Below are 17,721 nucleotides of genomic sequence, written 5' to 3'. Positions count from 1 at the left end.
TGCCATAGCCCAGTTATGGTCTTATTCTACGACTCATCTTATTTAAATCGTACAGTTAACTTAAGATATTCAAATTAATTAATAAAATAAATAAAATCTCAATTCTATCCATCAATTAAATAAATACACATTTAAGTTCAATTATTCGAACTTACCTTGTGTACAAAATGACGAAACGGGCCGACTATTCAATTACTTTGCTTTTTCCCCGATCTAAGTCTGAATTCCCCTTTTCTTGATCTATAAGTAATCAAAATCAGCTTATTTATTCCTTTCTATGCATTTAAGCTATTTTACCATTAGCCCCTAAACTTTCACATTCTTACAATTTAGTCATTATTACACAAAATCACAAATTCATTAAATTCAATACTGACCCATGCTAGCCGAATTACCATTATACCCCTAGCAGTTCATATTTTTCATTTATTTCACATTTCTACCACATAATTAACACATTTCTCAATTTAATCCCTATTTTGTATTTTGTCAAAAATCACTTAACAAAACTTGTTTAATTCACAACCAACATTCATAATCTATCATCAAACATCAAAACATAAATATTTTCATTAATGGAAAATTTCAAAATCTTTAACAATTTTGCAAAATAGTCCCTGGGTTAGTTAGTACTAGATGCAACAATCACAAAAACATAGAAATCATCAAAAAGGGGACAAAAACGGACTTACAATTGAACCTTGAAGTAGCCGAATGTTTCAAGCCCTAAAATTGCTTTTTTTCTTTTCTATACACGGTTAAGAAAGATGAATGAAATTTTTGTTTCATTAATTAACCTTTATTTTATAAATTACCATTTTAACATTATTATAAAACCATTTAAAACACCTTAATATATGCCCATATATGTCCACTCATGCTATTAATGGTCTAATTACAACATAAGGACCTTTACTTTCAGGTTCTACAGCTATTAGATACTTTTATCTAATAGAACTTCACTTTTACACTTTACGCGATTTAGTTCTTTTTATCAAATTAAGCATTTAAACGATAAAATTTCTTAACAAAATTTTCACAGAATCACCCAATCCTGCTGTAAAAATTAAAAAAATAATAAAATAAATATTTTAACCTCGGATTTTTGGTTTCAAAACCACTATTCCGATTTGGCTAAAAATGGGCTGTTACAGAGACACACGCCTGTGTCTCACTTGTGTGCTTAGTTTCGAACATTCTGTTTCTCAAAATTAAGGTGCAGGGGACACACGGCCTAACTACACACCCATGCACCTGGTCGTGTGTCATACACGGTCTAGACACATGTCCGTGTGTCTGCCTGTGTGGACAAAATAAAGCAATTTCTTATCTTCATTTGTCACCCAAATTTACCATTTTCCTGCACCAAAACATACCAACACATTCCAACCATTTTAGGCATTCAAATTAGGCAAATTCCATCATTCAACATGGCATATCATTGCATGCATACATGTTTACAATCTTATCTTAGTTCAAACCATATGTTAAACATGATTTTGATCAACTACTTAACATATATGTAGCTACCATAGTTTGACATTACAATTATATTAAGACAAACCATTACTAGTCATTCCAATGGCTAGATTACAAGCATCATTTACATTTACATGCCAATATGGAAAATATAACATATACATGTCATTGTAACCATAATTGCTTTACCATATTATACCGACATGGGCTGATGGATAGTGTGAGTAATCTCCATCGAGCTTCCGATTTACTCTAAAATGGGGAAATAAAACTAAGAAAACATAAAATGCTTAGTAAGTTCGTATAACATGGTACTTAACTTACCATTCATTCTATTTTAAGGTAACTATGTAAGGCATAATCAATCAATTTGACCTAAGCCCTACACACATTCTCATTGCCCTTGTTAGTCATATATTCCATAATAACATCAAAACATATATGGGCTCAATAACAATCAAGTTTCCAAGCACAGATGCTTTCCACAACATGTATTCATTCAACATGCATAATTCATCTCATTATTTCAAGTATAATTTCATAATAGTTCATTTCGAGTTCAGATCATTTCATATCAAAACTTTACTCATATTACTAGGAATATCAAGGTCACGATTAGTACACTCAAGGTGTACAAGTCTAGAATCAAGAATGAACATATATTCATCAAATAAATTCCATGTACAAATATCATCTCATGTTTTCATATATCATTTGTCATGTATCATCATTTGCTTGTATTTCAAACGTATACGTATAATAACTCATTTCTTATCCATATATTTTCATATCAAGATTTTTACCCGTTGAATTTATCTGAAATATCGATGGTTACACAGGTAGTACACTCGAGGTGTACAAATTAGGATCCATCAATTCATATTCAATGGTACCCATAAGGTACTATTTCAGAGAGTACACTCTCGAGCAACACATGTATACAACAGGATTACTAGTCCAGACTAAATCCTTTTTATGACATATGCTCTAAGGAGCTTGATCTGGATTACCCGTCCGGGCTAAATCCAATCCATAACATATGCTCGAGAGGAATTATATCAGGATTACCCGTCCGGGCTAAATCCTTTCATAAATGAGGTCAATAGGATTACTCGTCTAAGCTAAATCCCGTCAGCAACAAGTGCAGAACTTCATTCATTTCGAGAAATCACATATCCATCGATATTCATTTTTTCAAACAAGATTTAACATTTTCAAGCATTTCCCAGCATGTAATTATTTCATACATTTATAACATTCATATAATTTAAATGATTACATTCCCCATTCGTTCCAAGCATAAAAGTAACATTTTTATCGTTTATCCTCTATCGGGCATTATCGTTAATCGAGCTTTGTTAGGTATATTTTCAATGTCATATACATATATGATATTTATACAATTCACAAACACAACATCTAATTCAAGCATATAAAATACACAATTTAGTTACACGAACTTACCTCGACAAATGTTCGTGTACATAAATCTACTAATCCGACATTTTCCTCCTTTCCTTGTTCTAGCTCCGATTTGGTCTATCCGGATCTATACGAGTAAATTTAACATCTATTTATCATCATATTTAGGTGGATTCAATTTACGTCCTAGGCAAAATTACCAATTTACCCCTAACTTTTCTATAAATTCTAATTTCATCCCTAGACTCGTAAAATGAAACTTGTGCAATTTACACCCTATTCCAAGCCTAACCAAAATTCCATTACAAAAATTACAGCACATGTATTCATAAAAATTCAGAATTTTTCATCAAATTTCAGAACTTTACATTTTAGTCCCTAAATCATGTTTTCATCAAAAATCACTTTGTAAAAGTTGTTTATCTATCAACAATCTTTCATTTTCTACCATAAATTTCTATTTTTCATCATATTCATCCATGAACCAATTTTTATACTTTGATAACTTTTCAAATTGATCCCCCAAATAGATAGATTAAGCTATCCCGGTTTTAAAAATATCAAAATTACTAAAAACGGGCAAAGGAAACTTACCCAATTTGGCCATGAAAGTTTCTTCTCTCTCTCCCAGGTTTCAATGTAATATTTTGGGGAAGAAGATGATAAAAATATTTAATAATTTATCATCTTTTAATAATTTTTATTTCTAATTTAGTCCTTAGCCTTTTTCTAATTTTCCATGGATGAATCATCCAAAAATATCTACTAACTTTTTATTAATGGTATAATTACCATATAAGGACATCTAGTTTTGAATTCCATAGCTATTTGATCCTTCTAGCTACTAGAATTTAACTTTTTCATTTTATGCAATTTAGTCCTTCTCGTAATTAAACACTTAATCGATAAAATTTTCTTATCAAAATTTTCACATGACATGTCTATCATAATATGGACCATATAATAAAATAAAAATAAATTTTATTTTCGGCTCGGATTTGTGGTCTCGAAACCACTTTTCCAATTTCATCGAAATTGGATTGTTACATTTTCTTTTTAGATTTTTTATCTTATATAGCCCTTCAAAATGGTGCCATTTTGGGACTGGCATCAGATGCCCAAAATGACGTCGTTTCAAACTCAACCTAAATATCCGACCCGACACCTCTCAAGATCCGAGTGTTTTTTAAAGGGAAAGGATATATGTTGTTTTGGACCTTCCACTTTTTTGCTTCTTTTTTATTTTGTCCTGCATCTTTTATTTTATTTCATCTTATAATTTTAATTTCCTTGCAAGTCAGTCTTGTGACCCACTGTTGAACTAAGGAAACGACACGGGTTTGGGATAATTTCCCTTTAAAGCCTTGTACTTGTCCATTTTATTTTAATTCAATCCTTTATTTTTATTTTTATTTTTTTTATGATTTAGACTTTAAATTTTGTTACATATTCAATTCAAACCTTAAAATATCGACCCTTTGGGAATGGCGTGTACTGGGTATGTGATTATTCACCCTTTTGGTCCCTACATTTTGTTTTTTTATTTAACCCTTTTATTTACTATTTTTATTTATTTATACTTAAGGTTTTATCACAATTTCAATTTAGTCCCTTGTTCATTTAATTGAGTCCCTGTACTTGCTATTTTTAATTTTTTTGCCCTTTAATTTCCTGATTATTTTATTGTGGTCCTTTATTTTTTAATTATTGATACTATTAATACTATTAAGTGATAACCATTGTTAATTAATATTATTTTTGTTAAAATTCACTCAAAAATCAATATTTTATGAACATAGTTATATTATTAACATACATTTTTATATTATTTCACCATTATTATCGTTATTATAAAGTATTATTAATTGAATAATTTATTACTTATTATTTATTATTATTGTATTCGTCATATTATTGTAATTTCATTTTATTATTTATGTTGTTATTTAATTTTGTCATCATCGTGTATTGTAAATATTGTTACATACGTTCAGCTGTTTTTCTACACAAACGCATAAGAAATGATTTAAGACCGAGGCAATATTCTTTATTTGGGGAATCCGATGGGTCGTGCTCCTAACTTACGGAGTATGACTTTCTCCTTGAACCGAAGTAATCGAATATCTTTTTTAAAATGAAAGCACATAGGATTTAGGTAATAATCAAATGGAGATTATTCTTATTTCTGGAGATTCGAGACATCGTGCCCTAACTTATGGGGCATGATATTTCCTTCTCGATTAACTTGAGATAAGGCCTTCTCCACAAAATTTAACTTAGTGAGCGATATTTTAATCAAGTCATGCAGGAAGGGAATCGTATTTTAAATTTTCTTTGAGTTCTCAACTCTCGACACTAAGACATTAAGTAATCAATTAGGTACTAATTTTGGGTATTATGAGGGCACTAATCCTTCCTCATACGTAACTGACTCCCTTACCCATTTCCTAGATTTTGTAGACTGAAAATCATCAAAAGTGGTAAATCTAACATTTTATTAAAATGACCAAGTTGAGGTGATCCAATCACAACTAATTAAAAAAGATTGGTGGAGACTCCATTTTCGCTTTTTTTTTTTAAATAAAAAGTCGATTTTCGAATAGGTTTCAACATAAGGTAATATAACATATAATGAATCTGATTCAGTAAAAATGACTAGAGATTATCTACAATAGAAAAGTATTATATTCATGAAAATAGTACACACAGATATACATTTTTGGTGTGTGGGGATAAAATAAACTTATGAGAAATTAATCAAGATTTCAAGACGTGTATCAATGCCATTTTTTTTAAAGTTCTATTCGCCCCCGTCTATATTATGGTGTGCAAAAGAGTTATTAACAAATGAACCTTGAAGATACAATGAAGCCCAATGACTATCTACATTTTGTATTGACGGAAACAGTCCATTAAACACTGAGCAGAGCATAGCAAAGATATGAATTTCAGAAATTCTTTATAAAACAATCTATGAATATAAAAATGGTGGGAGAAATAGAAAAAAAATATTCCTATATTTTTAGGTGTCATACAAATGAAATTTCTCTCATATTTATAAGAAGTCTCATGTCTTTTCATAGGGACATAACGACCAAATGAATAGTCATATTTTTAGCGATAAACATAATTATTCATTTCATAGGGACATAACGACCAAATGAATAGTCATATTTTTAGCAATAAACATAATTATTCAATAGATATCTACTTGAATAATTATGACTATTTGTTAATAATTAAGTGAGATAACTTTTGAATTTAAGAGACATAATTCATCAGTATAAATGTGACAGCTTTTTATTAAAAACAAAGTGACAACTTTTAGTTACTTATAACTTTCATTTACAACTATTGGAACACTGTATATATTTTGAAAATATTTCAACATAAATAAATGTTTTGAGATGCCATTTCCGAAAGATAGAAAACAAAACATTTTTAATTGTGTTCAAAAAAGAAAAGAATCATCCATAAGTGTTCATATTATGACTTTCACATTTCTACTTCCTTATAAATTGCACAAATTTGTAACTTAAAAAGTCCCTACATTGGCTTTTTACCATCTGCAGAAGAAGAAACTAGTTGCAATAAAATGATTAGGCAGATAAATATAGCATAAACAGGACACAATACCTCGGAGACTAATAATTTGTTGAGAATTAACTCAGGATCACTTCACTATGAACTGAACCATCTTCCATCCTAATCCAAGAGCTTATAGAGAAGGGTCTCTCGTTGATTTCAAGGATTCTAGATCCTCTAGCCCAATTTCCATATCCACCGTAACCGGTATGTCTAGCAAAGCAAAGCCAAAGCTGCCCGTATGGGCAACACCAGTCCAATCCATGGTTATGCCCAACAAACACTGCCTGCCACCATGCATTCACAAAACTAACAAGTTAATAACCATTCAACCTAATTGAATCATTTTCTGATTTGGTGATGAATATTACTACATACAGTTCGGGTCCATATAGCAAAATTACCAAGTATCTTACTCAAACTATTCCTCCAAGTTTCATTGCATTGGGCTCTCTTCAGTTCACCTTTTCAAATAAACATGCAAAGTTGACATTCCTAAATTTCCAGATTAATCTAATTCTGCTGCAGTAATTGGTTCATGGCATACTCCTTTAGCAATGGCTTTAGTAAGTCTAGATATTGTGATTTCTTCTAACACAAGCTAGAACAAAGAAACAATTTAAGATGTCTTATAGGAGCTCGATGTATACATTGACCAGTTGAGCTTCAGATAGATTTGAATCTTCTCTAGATGCCCAAGGACCTGATCCCAAATGAGATGGTAAGAACATTCATTCCTTTTCTATGTATTATTAGCAATCCATTAGTTCATGAATCGAAATGGAAAAGAAATATTAGGAGTAATATTAAATCTCAAGAGTAAGGATTTCCTGCCCTGCTATACAAGCAATGGAAAGGCCCACCGGTAAAGTCTGAGCTTAGCCATAAATTATTTTGAGCATATTTGATAATTAATGCATATGCCAGAAACTATATCGTGTTCTGGAGAAAGTTCCTTACAGATTTCCACTTAGAATACATGACGCAGGTTCTAGGAATGAGGGGAGAGCAGGAAAAGACGAACTTTAACACACACACATGTATATATATAAAGACTCCAATGAACATCTTGAGAAATTACTATTTTTGCCCACCCTTATGAGACCCAAATATTAGCAGTTGCCATCAGTTGGCGTGTTTTTGTCTTGACCTAACTATATTTTGCATGCATATAAGTAACATAGGTATATATGTTGCTTGTGTTCCAAAAGACAACAAACTTAGAAATTGCAACTTCCAACTTGAAAATCTTAAGTCTAGACCTTAGAAATTTGTCGCTCCCAACCCCAGAGAATAGTTCAAGAGACAATATTTATAGGACTCTAAAAAGGAAAGCATATTTATCCATGAAATCACCTTGACGGATGGCCTTTTAACAAGAATCTTCATGATACCCATTTCAGCTTCTTGAGCAGCAACCTTTTCCTTGTTAATGGAACCCACACAAGGCTTGTGTATTCTGAACTTAGGAGCCACCTTCTTATAAGCTTTACTTGGTATATGCCAAAAGATTAGTTCTGGGACCCTGTACAATAACATTTCTTTTATTGTAAGAAAACATAGAGAAAATCAGATTTTTGAGACACGCTCTTCGTTTGATTGAATTGAGCATCCTTCTTTTATTCAGAAGATATCAAAACTCGAAATAAACTCATTCACAATTTAATCAAATTGGTAAAATTGATGTCTTCTTTTCCTCTAAGGCCAAATGTCATGAGACCAATATGTTAAATTATCCATCCATTCCACTTCATTTCCCTCCCTTGTTATCTAACCTAATGTAACACGTAAAAATCAGTAAGAATTTCAAGTATTTTTTCAAGAATCCTATCCAATAAGACACCAACAAAAACTATTCAAATAATCAAAGAGAGAAGACACCCGTTTTTGTACCCTGAATCTGGATTGATTTCTTCAGATATGCGCTTGAACCAGTCAGCTTGAGCTGTTGATAGAACTTCTGGATAGGTACCTCCACCAGAATCTAGAAAGTAGAGATACACTAAAGGCGTATGTGGTTTCTCCTTCGACAAGACTTGGAGTACGTAGTTGGATATACCTGGCCATAGATCTTGAGGTCCGCTTTTAGAAAGAGATAAGACATTATTATCCATCTCATTTTTCATCAGCTCCAATCGTGATGTTCCCCTAAAACTACATTCTTCACCTGATAAAGAAACTCTTGATTTCAGCAAACAAATAGTAATTGTTTCCTGAAAGCACCTAAGTTTCATTATCTCTTACTTGGTAGGTTTCATTGTATAGAATATTAATGGGAATTCATTTTGATCATCCAGCTGCTTACCTGAATATGATGAATTCGGCACAGGACAAACAAGCTGAGGAATTCCAGAGGCTGCAAACCACTCCATTGGCCACTCAAAGGGTGCATCATCATGGTTTCCAAACACACTAGCCCATGGAGTGCCCCTGGATCTTGTTGGAGAGAGTGCCTGATCCCAATATAAGCTTGCGTTTGAAATTGGGATGTTATTTGCCGTAACAACATCTCCAAGATATACTACAAAATCTGTCAAGTATGTTGTTTCTTAATAATGAATAAATACATAAACAAGGAAGCAGGGTTTAGTAGTAGGATTAAGTATTTAGTTTCATTTAAAGAGGATATTGTTTCAAAAAAATTTCCAGGCATTTTCAGTGCCCTATTTTAACCAGGTATAATATCAGATAATTGTGATCAGATGTCAATTGACAATCACAAATTTGTTTGCCCCTTAGCTGTGGATAGCAGAAAACAGTAAAATATTTAGTTGACATATTACTAACTAGTTTTAGGTGGGATGCTGGAAAAAGTTGGAAAATTCTTTAATTGATGAATTCAACTTGGTTCACGTACATAAAACACAAAAAGTATTTTTTTTAAACAATTTTAAATATCAAATCTTTAACCCCTATTTGAGGGAAACATTTTTAATTTTATTTTTCATGCTTCTATTATAAGAAAATAAGAACTAAATACATTTCATATTTTAATTATTGAAAATTTGCTAAAATAAAAATAACATTATTCTGCTTCTTAAAAATAATAATAATAAGAGTTACATTTTCTGATGTATTCCTTTTTAGTGTAATACCACAATTATTGAATCCCAAAAAAAGAAAAAACCTTGTAAGATATGTTTCCTTATGAATTGTTGTCACATGACTTGCTTTGGTGTATGTATATAAAATGATTAAGAAAAAAAAACCCTAAATATGCTGAAATGATGTTGAAAATCATTTGATGAAGATTGTACTGCTTATCAATAGAAAACACCAAATGAGATTAAAACACCATCTTTCTATTCTATTTATTTCTTAATTTTTAAAACTTAATTAAATTATATTTCATTTACTCACTTATGTATTCTCTTTTATGTAACCATTATAATTTTGGTGTTTTACATGTACTTGAAAATAAATAAATAAAAAGAGAGAGAGAGATAAAAATCACCTGGAGTTTCAGTGTCCAGCACACTAGACATAACCTTGATAGAATTGACATCCTGTTTGGGGCCCCAATCCGTCCAGGCGTTCTCCCCGAAGTGCAAGTCGGCAAATAACGCAACTTTAAAGGGTGCATCCGCCCGTGTTCGGATATGGTTCTCAGGCGTGTGGTGATCAGAAGATGCGGCGATGGAGATGAAGAAAGCTTGGAAGAGCAATGCCAGACAAGAGTTGGATAAAATGGTGAAATAGGAGGAGGTAGGCATTTGAATGGGCGATAGAGAGTTAAATTGTTTGAAGAGGTTAATAGTGGGAGAGGAGCTTTGGAGATGGCGCAAAGCAATTGGCCTTGTGCGTACAGAATATTGGGATGGGATATTCCCGTTGATTTGTAAATCGTAATTATCAAATGGCATATAACACCATTACCTTACCTTGTGAAAGTCAGTCCTAAAGGCACTTTTCTCAATGTGGTATTCCAATTTTCTTGTTTCTATATTAATCTTCGTACTCCACATTTCTTTTCCATTTTGATACCCATTCACATCTAAGTATTAAATACAAACTTTTAACCCACGCTCCAAATTTATCTTCACTGTCTTAAATAATATCATACTAATCTTATAAACTTACTTTAAAATTTTATTAGAATTTATCAACTTAACATATTTATTTCTTATCCACATAAAAATATTTTACAAATTTTATTAAATCTTAAAAAGTTAACAGATCTTTTGCCATAATCTTTTAATAGAAAAATTTTGAATCTTTTAATGCACATATTTACAACATTTAACTAAAATGTAAAGTGTTGAGTAATATTTTTTCATGTTTTATTGATAGAAATGTCGGGGTATTTATACATATGGTTAAAGTACTATTCCAGCTCATACCGGGACCCTACTACTTTGTCTTGATTCTCTGCGAACTCCAAGCCAGCTGGACACACGCAGTCCTTTCTATTCCTGAGACTGATATCCTAAACAGGCTTCGTACCTGTTAGACATGTGTCTGGATGGCCTAAGTGGCACACGGTCTTTTCTGCGCACTCCTTGAGTGTGTACAAACTGAGGCCATGACCTAGCTCGATTTGCAACCTATGCTCGCGGATCCCTTTTGCAAGCTGTGTCTACGAGCTCTTCTTGGCAAACCCGCCTCACTATCCTCTCATGATTCACCTTACCCTTAATCTTCAAGTGAGACCTATCTAAGTTGCAGATTAAAAACCTAGATCTTTTTTAAGACCCGGGTGAGTGGCTACTAATGTATTACAATCTAGTCCCTAATGGGCCTTAGGAGCACGACTTTAAAAATAGTCAAGCAAGTTTTTTTTTAAAAAATCCAATCATCTTGAATTGGAGAAAATGTTCATTATTGTTTTTTTTTTAATTTGTTTGAAAATATCTAATTTGATCAGTGGATTAAACTTATATCTCATCTAAAACTTGATTTGGATTGCTGTTTAGGCAAAACTCATATATATAAAAAATTGTTGAACCAAGTAACCAACTATTGTACCGTTAATAATTTTTTTTTTAAAGTTCTGTAATTGTCGAAATAATAATTGATACACAAAGTGAAATTTTTTAACAAGACGTCAATAAAACACACAATGGGCACTAAAAAAATTGCAAATTGCAGCCCTCTATCCTATTCTGAATTCCCCAATGTATAACAAAGTAGTTAAAATTTATGTGAATCAATGTACAGTTTTAAACACGGACCTCCTAACGCAAACAAAAATACAGTATTTGTGGCTTTGGTTTCCCCATATCTAATATTCTCAAACTTTGTCTTCCACCAAATATATAAATTGTCAAAATGAAAATGGTATGTCAAGATAGTAGGTTCATTTCTCTCAGCTGAAAAAATCATTTCTCCTGTTTTACACCACAAACCCGTATAGCAAAAGTATTTTGCATTTCTTTAAAGTTGCCACCTTATTTGTACCAACCAGCCAGCAAGTATCTCAGCATGAAACAGAAGCAACATCCTAGGGCCTAATAAAAATGGGAAACCACATAAGACATTGGTCAACAAACATGGTACTCACACATCATTCAACTTTACACACTCTAACTACAACTATTTATCACAAGCTATATGTTTGCTTAAATTGGTTTATCTTCAGAGCATCCAGAACCTAGCTAACTCCTTGTTAGGATTAGATGACATAAAAATGAACGAACGCAAACATGAAAAACTCACCTGAACAAGGAGGAGGTGGATACAAAGCATCTTTTCTGATTTCGGCCCAACCATTCTCAAGTAAAAGTTTATGAGTGTACCATCACGTGTTCCAGTAAGTAATCCAGTTTCAGGATTGAATCTAGAGATACAAGAGCCATTAATGATAAAAGAGATGAGAAAAGTTTGATGCTTGCAGTCCAAGTCTGATACTGGTATCAAGAGTTACCTCGGAAGACGATGTCGGGGACATTTAACATAGCCAGAAAGCTAACAAAGAATTTATGAAAATGCAAATTAGATGTTTTGCACATTATTTAGTCAAGTTATATATAGTAAGAGAGAGAGAGCAGTAGATCAAACCTGAGGAAGTGACAAGAGAAAGTTCAACACTTGAGGAAGAAAGAAAATCAAGAGTGTTTCACTGGAACAAGAGATTTTAAAGCAGAAAGAACAAAGAAATTTAATCAATATTTATAAGCATAGCCCCTCTACTTTAAAGCTTGCTGATGATAAGTCAAAATATTTTAGTCGCCATGAAAAGAAAATAAACAATAAACCACCAAGTACAGCAAAATAGCAGATGGCAGCATGAAGCTTATAACTCAGCGGTACCTGCTTCTAATCAATTAATATGTATTGTATTACCCAGTAATTAGGTGCCAAAAATCAACATCAAATGAAAAAGAAAAAGAAAAACGGTAAAATCATCAATTTTGTTTTGTTTTGTCGGGGATAGATATTCTAGGACCCAACATGCCATTAATAGACAATAAAGTACATTTCTTAAATCATGGTCTTCAATTTGACTTGCCAGGTTACTGCATCACTATTTTCTTTTTTAATCTTAAAAATAAGACGTGTTAATTCCCGAATGTTTAGTCAGAACTCGGAAAGTACTGAGTTTACTATCATGACATTTGGGTGAAAGGACATGCCTACACAATACATAAATTCATGCGTACATGTATGTAAACAAAGACCAGGCAAATGAAACCTATGGCAAGGAACACACACCTATAGTGTCCCAGAATTCCAACTACAGCCATGGTCATTCCAGCAAAATATGTGTATGTATCCCCAACAAAAACTGAAGAAGGATACCTACAAACAAGAGTAAAAAGCCATTAGCAAGACTATTAGCTAAGAAGAAGTTGCAAACAGCCGGCAGCAAAATGCCAGGATTATTACCAGTTGTAGGAAAGTAAGGCCAAGGAAGTGGCTAGTAAGGGTTGCACAAGATAAATAGAGAAAGCATGAGCTTGTTTATACTCAGGATCTGAAGATGCTCCAATTTGCATTAAATTATGTATCAAAATCTGTAAAATTTCAAAAAGAAGTTAGAGCACTACAATGCCAGATTTACAATATCATTACTGTTTATGCTTACAGCTGATGCAATCACAACTGTTTGCCCAACTTCAAGGCCATTCAAACCAGCATGAATGTTAATAGAATTTGTGCAGAATACTGCCAAAAGCCCCATATACAATTTGTACACCCATCCTGCCACAACAAAACTAACTGTTAGTTCCTTGCAAGGATAAACAGCCCACTGACTTGATGCTCTATGTACAGAAACAAATTGAGATTTCCTTCTTTAAAGAAAAAAGAACGAAAAAAGCTCTAGAAGTTCAAAATGGATTAATCCTGAAAAGGTATCTTAAAATGGGAGAGAAAATGAAGATAACACAAGATAAAGCAACTTTTATGCCCAAATTGAACTCTAAAATCTGCATAAAAAATTATAGTTATATTTGGGCCACTGTTTTTTCACGCATAGAAAGATTAATGTTGACTCCAACACTTTGGCCCTCTGTTTTTTCATACAAAAAGATTAATGTTAACTCCAACTATATCCAAGGCATATCTTAATACATTCCTTTATATCTTCACGTACCCTCCAACGTGTATTGAGCATATAGACACAATTTTAACATGGTAAAAATTTGGAGTGTCATTGGTTCAAAGACGAATATTTGTCTGAAAATACAAGGACAAAAGTAAATATATTTGCATGTTAGCAAGTATGTACAGACTCCTTTCTATGATGCAGTTCATCATTGAAAACAAATCATGCTGATTGATTGCTTGGCATGGCTCAATGATACTAAGTTCATAATTAAACCATAGGTCCAGACCAAGTTTCTTCCATAATATATTATCCTAGGGTAAGTATTCAACTAACCAATTACCATTCTTAATATCGTTGTGCCACGGCAATTTTTTTCCCCCTTGAAGACAACAAAGAATGAAGTTTTAGAACTTAATCATTGTCCAGCCGTACTTTTACTTTAAAAATTAAGTGCTGAAAAGTGCATCGAGGAAGACCTAAAAAGATACACAATGTCTTCAGCTTAATCTATGAACAGAAGGGTCACCTGGTAGGGAATTAACCAAAAGGCCCCTCCATCTGGCCACAATCAACAACTTGGAACGTCAATTGAAATCATTTGAAAAGGTAAAAACCCTAAATGATTTGAACTAAAGATGAACCCACATGCCCAGTAGCCAGCACATTGAGATTATAGCTTTTATTAGAGTTAGGTTGATGACCCTAAAGGAAAAGAAAAGAGAATGGGGCATCCTACCACAAGAAAATGAGACCAACAGAACAAACACCATCAACATTTCAAAAAGCTCTTATTCTTACTGCCATATTAACTTGGTACTGTTCCATACCTAGATCCAACACCTCTTGCCCAACATATGAAATAAGAGGCTTTGGAATGATGATAGTTGTATGTCCAGCATAGGCCATCAACAATGGAAGTGCAGCAATTGACGGCAGTAGTAGTTTCCTGCTCTTCACAAAAAAGAAAGTGAGGATCTTGTTAAGCATTAGTTCAGAAGCCATAGACGTCCTTCTAAATAATTAACAGGCTGAAAACCAGAAGGCTAAGGATATACTCACACTCTCCAAGGGACATCCAGGACATCATCTACAAATCCAAGTAAAATCATGAAGCAGATGGATGCTAAGGCTGCATTATACTCAACGAGCCACTGAATAAACAATAGGCAACAGATTGCTCTTAAATTGCATAAAAACGTTAAACTCTGCATGAATAAGCTAAACATCAGACTTAATGCATTGAGAACTCGCACTAAAATTATGATACAAGAAACAAAATTTTTATTACCTTAAAGTTGGAATACTAACAGTGCTAAATGTGACAAGTACAAAAAAAAAAAAAAAAAGAAGAAGAAGAGGAATAAGGAATAAAAATTTCTTAGAATAAAGTGGAGTTATCTCAAAGTTCAACATTCCCAGCATTTTTCTCAAGTTAACTAGGCCTTAAGCCAAACCACTTGAGGTCAGGTACATAACAGTTTCTCTCTGGTCTACTCAATTACAGAACTTAACAACAGAAGAAAGATTTGAAGAAGTGAAACCATATTCTAGAATGACTTCAACTACGTAATATTTTTACATCTAACTCTACTTGAATAACAAATAACAATAATATACCAATATCCTTATCCTTGATTCAAAACCTACCAGAAGCAGTCTATAAAAACTCAATAGCATGGTTTTCCTGAATATATGTTTGGTTTAAGGAAGGAATATGACAGAATCCAATAAAAATACAAGAAAAAGAACAAATATTACTATGAACTAGTTCAGTTGGTCATAAGGAATAACGTACGAGTTTAGAGTTTTAGTCTATTTTATGTTTGCTATAAGCCTACACCACTTTGCCTTAATTACACATTCTAATAAAGTTCCCATTTTCAATCTTTTACTTATTTTTCCTTCTGTCGCTACCCTTTACACCCCACTTTTCACTTCCATAGAATGCACCAATAATTATACGTTAAACTGTCAACTCTCTTCCCTTAAAAATGGTAAAACCCATTGCTAGCGTTTGAATTATGTCATAAACTATTTCATTGATATTGTAAAATACAACTGCAGATTGCAAAATTAAAAATTAAAAAAAAAGTGAAAAAAGCAGAAAGAAACTTCATGGAAATATCACACTTACATTTGAATCAGCTGTGAAGTTAAAATACTGGAATAGAATAGCCAATACCAAGAAAACAATGCCTACAACAATTCCCAATGATTCGGGCCTGCAGAATCCGAAGCAGCCTTTACTAATTAGAGTGTTGCCTTTTTTTCCCTTCATTTTTCTTATAAATTTCATGAATGGAAAAAGAAAAAACAAGCTTGAGCATATGATTCGAAAGCATGATGGTAAATAATATCAGCATTTGCAAGCACTGCCAACAGAATTAGGGGAGAAAAAAAGAATTTAATAGTATCAAACAAAGGTTCTAAAAAGAACAGTAAACCGACGTTGAGGGTCTAAATTAAAGGCAATTCAACAAGTCATTGAGTTGATAATAAAATGATAAAACAGAGACATTTATTAAACAAGTAAGTTATATATATATACATATATAATAAAAATAATAAAAACAAAGATCTAGCCAGTATACTCAGCTTATGATCTTGAACAAAATCCAAACGCAATATAGCTAAACCAATCGAAATTGCAAATTAAAACATTCCTCAATCAGCAAAATTTAAAAGCAATTAAAACCCAAAGTTTCATTTTCCTATAAGAAAAAAAAAAGAGATAGGAATTTGGACATACACTTCAACAGTGCCTTGAGGGGTACCCTTCTTGTTAATATCAAATCCAAATAAACCGCGTTTCAAAACATATCTAGAAGCAACAGGGATCATTCTCTGTGTAAGGAAGAAGCCGGTAACACAAAGGGAAGCATTGATAAGGATGGATCTCCTAAGTTCTTGCTCGATCGTGTAGTGTTGGTAAAGAAGGTAAAAGTATGGGATTGAAAAGAAAAGACAGAATTTGAAGATTAAGGATTTCTTAGGTGGAGCGATAGGGGGGTCAATTTGGGTGGTTGTTTCCTGGGTTTGAGGAGGAGGGCTTGGCTTTGTATCTGCCGCTGAAGCTCTCTTGCGAGCTGCCATGGCTGCTGCTGTGTTTCTCTGCAAATTTTGTTTTAGTTTGTTTAAAATTTTCACTGGATCTAGTACATGGAAAGTTAGGGAAATTAAATGGAGTCGTTTTGAGGGGATTTTATTTTATGTTATTTTGATGAGAAGACTTGGACTGGGCATTTTCGGCGCCATTGAACCAACCAGATATTGCCACTAAACCCAATTTCATGCTTAGGTTGTCAAGTATTTTCCACGTAAGCTATCTACATGCATCCGATTGCCCTTGTTCACTGCCTCATTAATTACTATTGGGTTACTTTATATTTTACCCTTCACTACAAGTTGAATTATCTTTTAGGGTAACTGATTTCAATAATTTAAAGTTATATTTCAATAATTATTAATATTTTTGAATTATTAAATTTTAGTAATTGATTCGTTAATTTTTATTACCCTTGACATTAATTCTACAAATATTCAAATAACTATAAAAATATGATAAAATTCTAAAAAAATAATAACATTCATAATTTGTTGTTAAAAATTATAAAAAAATTGAAATATAATTATACAAAAAATTAACAGTAATTCATTTTCATTTAATTAAAAAATATTTTTTTATTTTAATTTTGACATAAAAGAGAGACAACTGGCACGGTCATTATTGGTTAGTTCAATTTTTT

At 32.4% G+C, this 17,721-nt stretch overlaps 2 protein-coding genes across 2 annotated transcripts; both read right to left on the bottom strand.

Annotated features, from left to right (window-relative positions):
* Nucleotides 1-6,325: 6,325 nt before the first annotated feature.
* On the bottom strand, nucleotides 6,326-10,503 carry LOC107889427 (probable inactive purple acid phosphatase 16). Its single transcript, XM_016813840.2, has 5 exons — nucleotides 9,941-10,503; nucleotides 8,792-9,016; nucleotides 8,380-8,653; nucleotides 7,843-8,011; nucleotides 6,326-6,773 (listed from the first exon to the last, which is right to left on the bottom strand). Exons 1-5 carry the CDS (start codon nucleotides 10,347-10,349, stop codon nucleotides 6,564-6,566), a joined length of 1,287 nt encoding a protein of 428 aa, XP_016669329.1. The 5' UTR covers nucleotides 10,350-10,503; the 3' UTR covers nucleotides 6,326-6,563.
* A 1,050-nt stretch (nucleotides 10,504-11,553) lies between these two features.
* Nucleotides 11,554-17,235, bottom strand: LOC107889428 (UDP-N-acetylglucosamine--dolichyl-phosphate N-acetylglucosaminephosphotransferase). Its single transcript, XM_016813841.2, has 11 exons — nucleotides 16,725-17,235; nucleotides 16,110-16,197; nucleotides 15,035-15,126; nucleotides 14,803-14,921; nucleotides 13,511-13,626; nucleotides 13,312-13,439; nucleotides 13,138-13,224; nucleotides 12,484-12,544; nucleotides 12,350-12,390; nucleotides 12,142-12,262; nucleotides 11,554-11,933 (listed from the first exon to the last, which is right to left on the bottom strand). Exons 1-11 carry the CDS (start codon nucleotides 17,066-17,068, stop codon nucleotides 11,874-11,876), a joined length of 1,257 nt encoding a protein of 418 aa, XP_016669330.1. The 5' UTR covers nucleotides 17,069-17,235; the 3' UTR covers nucleotides 11,554-11,873.
* Nucleotides 17,236-17,721: the final 486 nt, after the last annotated feature.

This window comes from Gossypium hirsutum, chromosome A09, assembly GCF_007990345.1.
Source record: "Gossypium hirsutum isolate 1008001.06 chromosome A09, Gossypium_hirsutum_v2.1, whole genome shotgun sequence".
NCBI classification, from domain to species: Eukaryota; Viridiplantae; Streptophyta; class Magnoliopsida; order Malvales; family Malvaceae; genus Gossypium; species Gossypium hirsutum.
The sequence above is the reverse complement of the archived record's forward strand: the minus strand, read 5'-3'. Positions and strand labels throughout refer to the sequence as shown.

What these genes read in the sequence shown, in the direction of transcription:
- LOC107889428 (XM_016813841.2), bottom strand. Translation starts at nt 17,068, where the DNA reads ATGGCAGCTCGCAAGAGAGCTTCAGCGGCAGATACAAAGCCAAGCCCT. An exon ending in CCTCAAGGCACTGTTGAAGT is followed by an intron (nt 16,198 to 16,724) that starts GTATGTCCAAAT and finishes CGGATTCTGCAG; the next exon opens with GCCCGAATCATTGGGAATTG. An exon ending in TCCACCTCCTCCTTGTTCAG is followed by an intron (nt 11,934 to 12,141) that starts GTGAGTTTTTCA and finishes CATTTTTATTAG; the next exon opens with GCCCTAGGATGTTGCTTCTG.
- LOC107889427 (XM_016813840.2), bottom strand. Translation starts at nt 10,349, where the DNA reads ATGCCATTTGATAATTACGATTTACAAATCAACGGGAATATCCCATCC. An exon ending in GCTGGACACTGAAACTCCAG is followed by an intron (nt 9,017 to 9,940) that starts GTGATTTTTATC and finishes CATACTTGACAG; the next exon opens with ATTTTGTAGTATATCTTGGA. An exon ending in TTAAAAGGCCATCCGTCAAG is followed by an intron (nt 6,774 to 7,842) that starts GTGATTTCATGG and finishes GCATGGTGGCAG; the next exon opens with GCAGTGTTTGTTGGGCATAA.